Source organism: Paralichthys olivaceus, chromosome 18, assembly GCF_024713975.1.
Source record: "Paralichthys olivaceus isolate ysfri-2021 chromosome 18, ASM2471397v2, whole genome shotgun sequence".
Classification (NCBI taxonomy): domain Eukaryota; kingdom Metazoa; phylum Chordata; class Actinopteri; order Pleuronectiformes; family Paralichthyidae; genus Paralichthys; species Paralichthys olivaceus.
In genome coordinates, this window is record NC_091110.1 from 19781205 (window position 1) to 19794277 (window position 13073).

Consider the following 13073-nt stretch of genomic DNA (forward strand, 5'->3'; position numbering starts at 1 on the left):
GAGCTGCAGCTCTGTCAACGTATAATGTAAAAATAGCAAAGAAGGAAACCTGCTCACCACAGAGCAGATCTACAGACCAGACTGAGTGCAAGCTGGTAAACACAGAGACAGACGTGGAGACAGACAGACGTGGAGACAGGTGTGCAGACAGACTTACTGTACTAGACGTATTTTGTGATTGGACACAGCAGGGGACGTGAACAGTGAGACAGACAAAGACATCAGGTAAGTCAGGACTTTGTCGCTGATGTCTCTGAATTCACTTTTTTATAGTTTCTGTTTGAAAGTAGCAGTTGATGTGTTCGTTGTGTCTTCTACAAGTCTTCACGTTGAGCTAAAGAGCGACAATAAAAACCTGAGGTGGCCATATGTGACTGATGAAGGCGGAGCCAAGACACCTGCTGCTGTACAGAGCAGAACTGGGAACAAAGGTTCAGACAATAAAAGCACTTTGGTTAAAGTTAAACCAACAGGTTGTGATTCAGGACTCGTCAGTTCAGTCTGAAGCTGAACATCAGGCGTGAACGGTTCCTCAGATTAAGATGTTGACATGATGATGTCACTGTCTCTGATACCAGGATGTGTGGTTCGAAATTAAGAGGAATCAACAGAGCCTGATAATAAATAATAGATAAATAAATCCCAGATTCTCTCGTCCGGACAGATTCAAGTCTGTGACTTTTAAATTACACAGACGATTCTCATCATTCAGAAATATGTCTTTTTTCTTATTAGAGCCAGATACAAACTGTTTTACAATCCATCAGTTTTCGATAATTATAATTATGCCTTCGTTTTCCTGTGGCTGCTCTCAGAGTCATGTTGCTGTGGTGTTTAGTGACAGCGTGACGTCAGCCGTCTTCTTTGACGAGTCATTCTCCAACAAGACACTGAGAGTTGAACCTAGACTTCCTCACACAGTAAATTCTGTGTTTCATGTTTCATAAAAGTGTCTGAGTGAGATGATTGAACAGAAAATCAGTATTTGTACATTCGGTGTGTTGGTTTTCCTGTGTCTGAACCGTGAGAGTAAATTAACGTGTTATCATTTCTTCACAATATCTTTACTGCTGACATGTTGATTCTTCATTAAATGAAATGAATCCACTCCAACAAGATCTTTGTTGTTGTTGTGACATCATGATCATGTTACATCATTTTAAAAATGACTTGACAAACCAAACCTGGAGCATCACTCAGTCTGCAAGTCAACATCTGAGACACGGATTTGTACGAGCAGAAATAGATTCGAGTGTGAAATTCTAATTTATATTTGCACGTTCATGTCTGAGTCCGCTCAGTGTTTTGGCAGCAGAGCACAGAGATCACGTGATGGAGTCGCTCTTCTCTAATTCTGAATGAGAACAGAAACAAAAAAGACAGTCGGGATTTGTCTGAATGACCTTAAGATCAGCTCTGATCATTTACTCTCATAAAATGATTTGTAAAATACATTAACATGATAAGACAGATATCAAACTACTATCAAGTTCCTCAGTTGTTCAAATCTTCCCTTCGCTTCTTGGTGAAGTTTTAAAAAACTCAAAAATCACATTATTTTCCCAAAATTTTGTTTTTGTTTCTTTTCTCGTTTTTTTTTTACGCTAACGATCAAGCACCCTGTCTGTTCTTCACAAGACGTGTTTATTTGTGTGTGTGTGTGTGTGTGTGTGTGTGTGTGTGTGTGTGTGTGTGTGTCAGGATGTTGTCCAAAAAAGAGGAGCAGAGATCATTCAGCAACGGGCGACTGAGAGACAAATGGGAGAAGAGAGCTCAGAGCGAGGCGGACCAGTGCAAACAAGAGTCTGAGTGGAAGGAGAAGAGTTCCCTCAAACTGTGAGAATAAAATCTTGATATTCATGAGACAGAGAAGAGAGATTTTAAATCTTCCCATAAAGTACAAACCATGAAAATATCAAATAAAACAATCTGCCTGAATGTCAGTGCATTTCAATGTTCAGTAAACCTCTTTGTTCTGTTTGAACAGACTTTTCTCAAAGTGGACTTATCACTTGTCTGTCACCAATGGAGACCAGACCAAAGGTGAGATGTCCGACTTCAGGAAACTCTCCGGCCGTGAGGACGAAGCCAACACCAACAAGCCGAAGATCAAATTCAAAATCGTTCCTCCTCCTCCCAAATCCAAACCCGAGCCTCGTCCGCCTCCTCCTCTTCCCAGGAGGAGGTCGTCTCCCAAACCTCACAGGCCGAAACGCAAAGTGGAGGTGGACGTGTTCGGACTGTGCTGGAAAGAGTCCTGGAAGAGCCTGAAGCCTCCGAAATATCTTTACCTGAGGGACAAAGAGAAAAAACCCAGAGTCCCGGGATTCACAACCATAGAGGTGACGAACACCAGGCTGTACAAACAGGATGTGAGCACATCAGAGGAGGAAGTGACGCCTCCTGCTGAGGAATGGAGTCACTCATGGAAACAGGTACAGACACTCGAACTCATAGTTTCACATTCAAACAGCAGCTGGGAGTCATTCAATAGGGATCCTTTGCAATGGATTATGGGATGTGTAGTTCCTTCAATCTTAAACTTGGCCTCAAAGAGATAATGTTTCCTTTCTGATCGGTTTTGAGTTTGAATTCTAGTCGTGGCTCGTGTTGTCTTCTTCCATTCAGGAGGAGGAAGAGGAAACAACATCTGCATCCAGCTGTTGGACTGATTAACATCTTGTACACCGCGTCTTTGTCGCTACTTGTTTCCAGGTGAAGCGTCCGGAGCAGTCGGAGCGTCCGGAGCAGACACGGTTTCAGTGGGAGATTTTGTTTGAAAGAAAATTAGATTCCAAAGCTAAAGTAGAAGAGTTTTCTCTTCCCGTCTGGGCCGGAACGTGGAAGATCATGAACTTTGTCTTCAGACAACAGAAGCCGAGCTGGGATCGTGTTTGGCCTGATTACCCACAACCCCCCAGCGACAAGTCAGAGGAGCTGGAGCAGTTTGACGAGCAGGTGGGATTCAAACACAGTCACTTTTTATTGTTCTGACTTTGCTCTTTCTTTAAATCTGATGTTGATAAAAAACATTTGTTATTGTGGTCAAACAGGACACGCCCTCAGACTGGGAGGAGTCCTGGAAACTGTCCGGGGCAGAGCTGGAAGCTGAAGATGACGAAGATGATGAAAATAACGAAGATTACGAAGATGAGGAAGATGAAGAAGATGAAGAAGATGAGGAATATGAAGAGGAAGAAGAAGATGAAGAAGATGAGGAATATGAAGAGGAAGAAGAAGATGAAGAAGATGATGAGACATCAACTGGAACGTCCCGGAGAGACGATTCCTCAGTGATGATGAAGATAAACGACGTCTTCCTGCCCGGGTGGAGCAACTCCTGGCTGTTCTCTGCAGCTCCACTAGGGGACGATGAGGAGCGTGAGAAGAACTGGAGTTCCTGCTGGGGATACAGACAGCAGATCAGGTCCCTCTGTCTGTCTGTCCATCTGTCCATCTGTCCATCTATCTATCTATCTACCTATCTGTCTATCCATCTATCTATCTATCTATCTATCATCCATCCATCTATCTATCCATCTATCTATCTATCTATCTATCTATCTATCTATCTATATATCTATCTATCTATCCTTCTATCTATCTACCTATCTATCTATCTATCTATCTATCTATCATCTATCTATCTATCTATCTATCTATCTATCTATCTATCATCCATCCATCTATCTATCCATCTATCTATCTATCTATCTATCTATCTATCTATCTATCTATCTATCTATCTATCTATCTATCTATCTATCTATCTATCTATATATCTATCTATCTATCCTTCTATCTATCTACCTATCTATCTATCTATCTATCATCTATCTATCTATCTATCTATCCATCTATCTATCTATCTATCTATCCATCTATCTATCTATCTACCTATCTGTCTATCCATCTATCTATCCATCTATCTATATATCTATCTATCTATCATCTATCTATCTATCTATCTATCTATCTATCATCTATCTATCTATCTATCTATCATCTATCTATCTATCTATCTATCTATCATCTATCTATCTATCTATCTATCTATCATCTATCCATCTATCTATCCATCTATCTATATATCTATCTATCTATCATCTATCTATCTATCTATCTATCCATCTATCTATCTATCTATCTATCCATCTATCTATCTATCTACCTATCTGTCTATCCATCTATCTATCCATCTATCTATATATCTATCTATCTATCATCTATCTATCTATCTATCTATCATCTATCTATCTATCTATCTATCATCTATCTATCTATCTATCTATCTATCATCTATCTATCTATCTATCATCTATCTATCTATCTATCCATCTATCATCTATCTATCTATCTATCATCCATCTATCTATCTATCTATCTATCTATCTATCTATCTCCACTGTTTAACACATTGAAAATTGAACGTGTCGCTGCCCCCTGGTGGAGACACAGTGCGATGGAGACCCTGTGTTATTAAAGTTATTTTTGTTCATCCAGTTGATCTAAAAACTAAAACCCAGACTCCGCCCACAGGTGGTGCACAGCTTCTCTGGAGTCTCATCAGAGACACAGCGACATGATGACGAGGAGACGGATCAACACAAACGTCCTCCTCGCCTCACAGCTGGACGAAGACATCGCAGACAGGGAAGAGTGGACGGAGGCCTGGAGGACTCTGAAAGGATGGGTCGAACCAGAGGAGGAAGAGGAGAGGGGAGAGGAGGAAGAGGTGAACAATGTGGAGGATGTAAAAGAAGATAAGGAGAAGGATGAAGGAGTAGAAGAGGAGGAAGAGGAGAGGGGAGAGGAGGAAGAGGTGAACAATGTGGAGGATGTAAAAGAAGATGAGGAGAAGGATGAAGGAGTAGATGAGGAGGAAGAGGAGAGGGGAGAGGAGGAAGAGGTGAACAATGTGGAGGATGTAAAAGAAGATGAGGAGAAGGATGAAGGAGTAGATGAGGAGGAGGATGAAGAGGAGGATGAAGAAGTTGACGATGGGGACAATGAAATAAACAAGAGAAAGGAGGAAATGAAGGAGATAGACGAAGAAGAGGAGGAGGACAAGGAAATAAACAAAGGAAAGGATGAAGAGGAGGAGATAGATGAAGAAGAGGAGGACAAGGAAATAAACAAGGGAAAGGAGGAAGAGGAGGAGATAGATGAAGAAGAGGAGGACAAGGAAATAAACAAAGGAAAGGATGAAGAGGAGGAGATAGATGAAGAAGAGGAGGAGGACAAGGAAATAGACAAAGGAAAGGATGAAGAGGAGGAGGAAGATGAAGATGAGGAGGACAAGGAAATAAACAAACAAAAGGATGAAGAGGAGGAGATAGACGAAGAAGAGAAGGAGGATAAGGAAATAAACAAAGGAAAGGAGGAAGAGGAGGAGGAAGATGAAGATGAGGAGGACAAGGAAATAAACAAAGGAAAGGATGAAGAGGAGGATGAAGAAGTTGATGAGGAGGACAAGGAAATAAACAAAGGAAAGGATGAAGAGGAGGAGGAAGATGAAGATGAGGAGGAGGACAAGGAAATAAACAAAGGAAAGGATGAAGAGGAGGAGGAAGATGAAGATGAGGAGGAGGACAAGGAAATAAACAAAGGAAAGGGTGAAGACGAAGAAGTAAACAAGAAGGTTGAGGACAATGAAATGCAAGAGGAGGAAAAGACAGATGAAGAGGAGGAGGATGAAGAAGAAGAAGTGGAGGAGGAGGAGGAGGAGGAGGAGGAGGAAGAAGTGGCAAATGAAAAACCAGAGGAGGTTGAAGTGAAGAAAGACAAAGAAGAGGAGGAAACTGAGGAAACGGAAAAAGAGGTAGAGGAAGAGGACAAAGAAGCTGAAGAAGCAGACAAGGGTGATGAAGAGGTAGATGAGAAGGAGGAAGAAGAACTAGGAAAAGAACAGGAAAAGAAAGATAACATAGAAGAGGGTGAAATACACAAGGAAGAGGAGGAGAAGGAGGAGGAGGAAGAAGAGGAGGAGGAAGAAGAGGAGGAGGAAGACAAAGAATCTGTAGAGGAGGAGGTCAAAGCAGATGAAATGAAAAATGAAAAGGATGAAGAGGAGGGTAATGTCCTTGAAGAGAAAGAGGAGGATGAAGACATAGAAGAGGAAGAGGAAGAGGACAAAGATCAGGAGAAAGAAGACGATGCAGAAGAGCACAATGAACTAGTGGAGGAGGAGGAGGAGAAGGAGGAGGAGGAGGAGGAGGACGGAGCAGAAGACAATAAAGAAGCAGAGGAAGGACAGAAGTTGTGTAAACAGAAACCTGACGTCCCGCTGCATCTGCAGTTCCATAAACTCCACACCTCCTTCTCCTCCTGGAGGAAGTCGTGGATGGTGGCAGTGGCTCACAGGGGAGGAGATGTGAGTGAGGAGGAGGAGGAGAGGGAGGAGGAAAAGGAGGAGGATTGGTGGGCCTGGAAAGAGTCGTGGAGGATTTGTCGCTGGAAGAAGCCGGACGAGGACGAGGTGACGTGTTTCTCCACCGAACACCGGAGACACGAGGGACAGATGCACGGAGACGACGGCTTGACGAAGAGCGAATGGACCCTCAGCTGGAAGACGATGAAGACTTCAGCAAAGGAGGGAGGAGAGGCGTAGGTGGGCGTGTCCTATAGCTCTCAGGCTCCACCTCTCGCTCCTCCAAATACGGTTACTTCCGGTTTCAAAGAAACCAAGATGGCGCTGCGCATCGCCACAAACCGGCGGTGACGTCAGAGTCGACACTTGTGTTCAGTTGTTTGCATGAAAAAACGAAAAAGAGCTCGAGTTACGCTGGACTCCCGCGCTTTGACATGGGCGTGTCCGATGCTTGGTGACGCTGCTGCCGTCACCATGACAACAATAGGTTTCCTCCCCACGAGGCTGGGACGGTTTGCAGGACGAAGGATAAAGAAGAGAAGAGAATAAAACCTGCTCATCAGTCAGTCACATTATTTATTGTGTGGACACCCGGAGTCCATTTTGTTTCTTACATCATTGAAGCTGATTCCCAATTGTCCCCGAATGTTAACGTTAGCTAACGTTCGTCCATCGCTTAGCTAGTAAATTTCTATCCTGTAAAAAAAAAGAAAGAGAAATGAATAGTTGGTTTGGTCAGTCTGGGAAAATGAAGCATCTGTGAGATGATGCTGAAGAAAATAAATCTGAACAGTGTACAGTGAAGTAAAGAAATCAGTGTTTGCATTTTTACTGCTTTGTCGTTAGAAGATCACATAAAAATACAGAATCTCAAACGTGTATTAAAATTATAAAACCACAAACTAAACGGTCTGCCTTGTTTTTAACTTTTGACTGATTGTACGTGTTTCACAGGGATGTGAGACGGTTCGGAGGAAACTTCTGAGTTTCATCTATTCCAGAAGTCAGAGGTTTGACGGTTCCAGTAAAATAAGTTGGAAGAATTTTTGTTTGGTTTATTTCTTTGACATGGCAGGATGTTGTTAGCCTAGCTTAGCATAAAGACTGGGAGCAGTAGGAAACTGTTACCGGTTTGTTAAAACTGCAAATAAACCAAAACATGAAAATACACTTTGTGGTTTTTATGTTTTGGAACTTTATCGTAATGAACAGTGAAGCATGCATGTGTACATGTGTCTGTTCCCTCTGCGGCCTGCAGGGGTCTCCCTGTGTCTCTTGCAGAGGTCAGCCTCTCCCTCCTGCTGCTGAGTCTCCTGCTGTGTATTAGCATGAGACCAGACTTCATTGTGATGCTGCACAATCACAAAACACCCATTTCCACCTCAGACTGGGGGGGGGGGGTCTCTGAATTACAAAAGTTTTTAAATTAAACTTTTCCAAGTTCTGAAGGAATGAATAAGACAATGTGGATGTATGGAAATGTGGAATAATCAAGAAACTACAGAAAGAAATTAGTTTTCATAGGTTTAAATATTGACCATTTTATACAATATGCACCATGTTTATTAGATGTAGGTTTGTGACATGTCCCAAATAAAACACACACACACACACACACACACACACTGAACAGTTTGGTTTCAGATTTTGTTATTTTAGAAATCATTGATTTTAGAATTTGATTTTTTTTATGTTGCATCTCACAGTAAATTTAATTTCAATTAAATTCAAGTGATGACGTGTTTAGAAGTTTTTGTCAGGACGGACATTAATGTATAAAAGAAGAAAACAACCCCCCCCTCTCTCTCTCTCCTGATACACATGTATATGAAGCTCGCTCGCCCTTCACATGTTAATGACTCTGCAGGAAACAGCTCCTCCTTCACTTCACTGCAGAAACAACAACCTCCATGTTTCCCTCTGCACACGTTACCTCAGCGAAACTTCAGCACGTCAAAGTTTAAATTCCAACTCTTCCACAAAGTTAAAGTTAAATCACTTCACTTTGAGAAAACATCACGAAGGTCTCATGTTTTTATAAAACTCACGAGAAATATTTCATAAATAATCAGCTTTTTAAATGAAACAGGTTTAAATATCTCATCACATCGATGTTATTGTCTGAAATGTGTGTGTGTGTGTGTGTGTGTGTGTGTGTGTGTTTGTGTGTGTGTGTGTGTGTGTGTGTGTGTGTTGGAGACAGACGGAAACAGTCCTGGGAGTGGGCGTGGCTTCCTGTGTGAGAACCACCTGAGTATTTGTGAATGAATCAGTGAGAGTCTGCAGAGCTCCTGGTTCACCTCCTCCTTCACTCCTCCTTCACTCCTCTGCTGCTCCTCTGCTGCTCCTCCGCAGTTTGTCGTATTAACTTGTATCTGTGCAGGAAGAGTTCCTGTCTCTGGTAAAATGGTTTGGAATCAGCTGCTCAGGTGAGTCTGGAGAACATTCGACTGAAACGTGTTGAGTTGAAGTGATTTTAGTCTAAATGAGCTGAATGTGTGTTTACAGGTTTGTGTGTTTGCTGCTCTCGCTCCACTGTGCTGCTGCTGCTGCTGCTGCTTCAGGTCAGCTCCTCACTGCTTCTCCTGAAAACTCCTTTGAATGAAAGTGTCTCTGTATTTTTATGGTTTTTCTTCTGTATTCAAAACCTGATTTAAACCAGAGGAGTCCAGAGTTTTATTTTGCTGTGAACTGGATGAAATAATAATTAGAAGACACTGTGAATTACTTTCAGTGGATGTGTCACAGTTAGTTTGAAGTACTTTTGAACATGGAGCCTTCAGCCACTTTACATTTACACAGAAATGTAGTTTAAAAACCTGCTGAATGTGGAGGAAAGTACCTTCAACAGTAAGTAACTAAAGCAGCGTGAGCTCAGTCCGATGATTATTAAACCAGGTTCAGGAATCTGTCCACTGATTTTCTACTGTGCAGAAACAGTTTTAAATTTAAAAACACAAATACAAATGTATAAACACTTAATTCAGGATGTGCAATATAAACTGAAATGTAAATCTTCTTGTTTAGTTTCTTCTGTAAAATGTTTTATATCAACAAACAAACTGAAACTGAATGTCTGATGATTTCTATTTGTAAATCTTTGTCTCTGTCCAGTATCTGTTTTAGTTTCCTCTGTTTTACAGTGATTGTCATTAACTGGTGTTTATCTTATTTTTCAGGTTGTGAAGGAGACAAATGTGAAAAAGATCCACCTCCTCCTCCTCCTCCTTCATCTTCTTCATCTTCCTCTTCTTCGGTGGTGAAACTCCAGCAGCCCTCTCAGGACTTCTTGAGTCAGTTTACTCAGGTGAGCTCCCCAAACAGTGGAGGGGACCGTAAACACCGTGACGCCAGCGCCGTCCTGCCCTTCATCGGCCTCACAGGCAGTGAGTTCACACATCTGTACTGAACACACACACACACACACACACACACACACACACACACACACACACACACACACAGGGGTGATGAGCCCCAAAAACCAATGAACACAACAATTTGACACTTGAGCCCAAAATACTGAGAATGTTTCCTCGCCACTCGACTCTGAGCTCAGCTTCAGAGAATCTGTGAAGTTTCCGCTGGAAGAAGTTTCAGAGCAGAACAGAAAATTCACAGAAAAACAAACTGACGCACATAAACTGCAGTTAAATCACATTTCTACTGAACATCCAGGTCTCTGTGGTTTTATAGAATCCTGGTTGCAGTCAGACAGAGCTGGGTTTTATTCTTACAATTACACTTTGGTTAAATTACAATTTAGATTTGACCTATTTGCCCGTTATTTTATTTTATTTTGAAAGTGTGTGATGGACAGATCGGTCTGTGGAAGTTTCCGTCCGTCGTCACTTTAGTTTTAGTGTTGTTTCGTTACTTTCCGACGTTTGTTCTGACTCTGGTTTGTGTTTGTCTGCTGATGTGAAGCAGAGGAGAACAGGAATGTGCTGCCAGATGGAGAGCCTGGTTTATCTCACAGATACAGACAGAGAGGGGCCCAACCTGAGGTCTGAGGGCCGAGCCGGGGCCCTCAGATCATCTCACAGGGACATAAAGACCTGACGCACAAATTAAAAGACACGAAGATCATTTAAAAGTGATAAAAACCTTTTTACTGGCACAAATAGTCCATTTCCTCAAAACTAAACTATAAATAAAACTAAACTATAAATAAAACTCATCCTGAGTAAAACAGGAAGAAAGATAATTTAATGGAAACGTGATTGAATAAAATGAAATGAATCAGACGGAGGTTGTGTCTCAGGAGGTTCAACAAACACTGGATGAGGTTGTAAGATTCATGTGTTTAGTCACAGTGTGAAGGATCGTGGATGTTTGGTTGTTTCTGGGTCTGACGTCGTCTCGTGGGTTTTTTTTCCGTGCAGGCGCTGAGCAGAGCCGCAGCTGCTGTAAAAACGGAGGAACGTGTATCCTGGGCAGTTTCTGCGCCTGCCCGCAGTTCTTCACCGGGAGGAGCTGCGAGTACGACCAACGCATCAGGTACAAGAAACCAGAACAGTCAGTGAGGAGGCCGGAGGAGGCGTTCACTCATTCAATCAGCTGATTTCTTCAGATTATAAAAACTATGAAAACAGAGCTGTTGGTGGTGTCACCCAAAGCATGATGGGAACTCTGTTGTCCGTGTCTCTGCAGGAGCTGTGGTTTGATTCCTCATGGTGAGTGGGTTCAGAAAGGATGCTCCTACTGTCGCTGTGGTTACGGCGTCCTGCACTGCTTCCCCCACGTCTTCCATAAAGACTGTGGTAAGACACGTGCACACACACACACACCCACACACACACACACACATTAGAAACGTGCACAGGAGCCTTCCAGGTGTTCTACAGATGAATGGAAGCAGCTCTTCTTGTCTTTGTCACTGACGTGTGTTCGATGCCCACACACCCAGCAGCAGTCAGACGTCTGTTCTGAAACTCGTTCACACTTTTCAACCTTGAAACCCCCCCCCCCCCACACACACACACACACACACACACACACACACCCGCACCCCCGCCCTGTTGTTCTCAGTGAAGCTGTGTGTGTGATACATGACTGTGAATGACCGGAGGCCGCGCCTGCTCATCTGCAATTCAGGATTTATTCCAACATGTAAATGATTTCAACCCACACACAGAAGAATCACAGACCACATACCATGACCAAACCAAGACCCGCCTCTCTGTCCCCTCTGTCTCCTCTGTCCCCTCTGTCCTCTCTGTCCCCTCTGTCCTCTCTCTGTTCTCTCTGTCCTCTCTGTTCTCTCTGTTCTCTCTGTCCTCTCTGTCCTCTCTGTCCTCTCTGTCCTCTCAGTTCTCTCTGTCCCCTCTGTTCTCTCTGTCCTCTCTGTCCTCTCTGTCCTCTCTGTCCTCTCTGTTCTCTCTGTCCTCTCTGTTCTCTCTGTCCTCTCTGTCCTCTCTGTCCTCTCAGTTCTCTCTGTCCCCTCTGTCTCCTCTGTCCCCTCTGTCCTCTCTCTTCTCTGTCCTCTCTGTTCTCTCTGTCCTCTCTGTTCTCTCTGTCCTCTCTGTCCTTATCAAAGATGAATCACCACCAAGAAAAACAAACATTTATGATCCACGGACATTATAACAGAGGATTCATATTAAATTGTGGATTTATTAAAAATGATTCACTGAATTCTGAACACGTCTTTTTGCAGATGACTCGGAGGAGGTGCGTTGGTATCGCTCATCAGCTGTCAGGACAGTTCCCAACGCTTCCTGCTTCCTGTTTGTGACGCTGCTTCTTCCTCTGCTGGTTTAGGAAGCAGGAGGGAAACGCGAGGATTTATCTTGAACACTGAGCTGTTTGAAAAGGTGGATTTCACCAAACAGTTTGATTTGACGTGGTCCAGATGTTCCAGCTCAGGACAAGGGAAGATGTTGAGGACATTTCACTCTCAATTATCCTGAAGAATAATTTCCTTGACATTCTGAGACAATACGAGTCTTCTGCACAAAACAAAAACCGTTAGATTATCCATCAAAACACGTGTTGAGATCTTATCGAAGAGGAAAACAATTTAAATGAATTTACCAAAGTTCAGTTCCTTTTAGAAATCAAAGGAAAGATCTTAAATCCAGATTTGTGTGTGTGTGTGTGTGTGTGTGTGTGTGTAGGAACTTGTACATAAGATTTTTATGAAAAATATGTTTTTTGTTTTTTCATCCTAGGATCTGTGAAAATCAGCAGATTTTTTATTTCTTTGTAAAAAAGAAGACGCAGAGTTTATTCGACTGAACTTTGTGTTTTCTGTCTCGTTTGCACAAAACTGAGCTGATGTGACTTTTGTACAAACATGTTTCTCACTCTGTGTTTATTAAAGTAAACTATTGTTGTGCTGCAGCAGCATCGAGCTAATTTTTCAGAGGGACCATAAAGAATAAAATGTTCAGGCTCTTCTCCGCCTCCTCGCTCCGTCACTCTGTGTTTTATCTCTTGGTATTTTCAGTGGGAGCTGTGTTCTGTTTTCTCTACGTCTCTTATCTCCAGACTTTATTGACGAGCTTTAAATTGATTATCAGCTTCTCTCTTATCTTAAACGTTTTCTGGAATCCTCCTCCTCCTCTTTAACAACTAAGAATCAGCCCCCCCCCCCCCCAAAAAAAACTTCCATCCTAGGGCGAGAAACTTGTGAAATAAAAGTCAGCACATCATCACCTCCACAAACCTGAGGATTTTCTCTTCATAAATTATATTCATT

General features: G+C 42.5%; 2 protein-coding genes across 2 annotated transcripts; both read left to right on the top strand.

The window, feature by feature from the left end:
* LOC109642820 (golgin subfamily A member 6-like protein 22) lies at positions 1-7538 on the top strand. Its single transcript, XM_020107757.2, has 6 exons — positions 1-225; positions 1702-1836; positions 1988-2435; positions 2716-2958; positions 3054-3427; positions 4540-7538. The coding sequence occupies exons 2-6, from the start codon at positions 1703-1705 to the stop codon at positions 6608-6610; spliced, it is 3270 nt and encodes a 1089-aa protein (XP_019963316.2). The 5' UTR covers positions 1-225; position 1702; the 3' UTR covers positions 6611-7538.
* A 1075-nt stretch (positions 7539-8613) lies between these two features.
* Positions 8614-12771, top strand: tdgf1 (teratocarcinoma-derived growth factor 1). Its single transcript, XM_020107759.2, has 6 exons — positions 8614-8799; positions 8879-8934; positions 9550-9756; positions 10756-10870; positions 11024-11133; positions 12030-12771. Exons 1-6 carry the CDS (start codon positions 8777-8779, stop codon positions 12131-12133), a joined length of 615 nt encoding a protein of 204 aa, XP_019963318.2. The 5' UTR covers positions 8614-8776; the 3' UTR covers positions 12134-12771.
* Positions 12772-13073: the final 302 nt, after the last annotated feature.

Excerpts from the sequence above, each read along its gene's own strand:
- LOC109642820 (XM_020107757.2), top strand. The coding sequence starts at position 1,703 with ATGTTGTCCAAAAAAGAGGAGCAGAGATCATTCAGCAACGGGCGACTG. Across the intron at positions 2,959-3,053 it reads TGGAGCAGTTTGACGAGCAG|GACACGCCCTCAGACTGGGA; the intron begins GTGGGATTCAAA and ends GTGGTCAAACAG. Across the intron at positions 3,428-4,539 it reads GGATACAGACAGCAGATCAG|GTGGTGCACAGCTTCTCTGG; the intron begins GTCCCTCTGTCT and ends CTCCGCCCACAG.
- tdgf1 (XM_020107759.2), top strand. The coding sequence starts at position 8,777 with ATGGTTTGGAATCAGCTGCTCAG. Across the intron at positions 8,935-9,549 it reads TGCTGCTGCTGCTGCTTCAG|GTTGTGAAGGAGACAAATGT; the intron begins GTCAGCTCCTCA and ends CTTATTTTTCAG. Across the intron at positions 9,757-10,755 it reads CTTCATCGGCCTCACAGGCA|GCGCTGAGCAGAGCCGCAGC; the intron begins GTGAGTTCACAC and ends TTTTCCGTGCAG.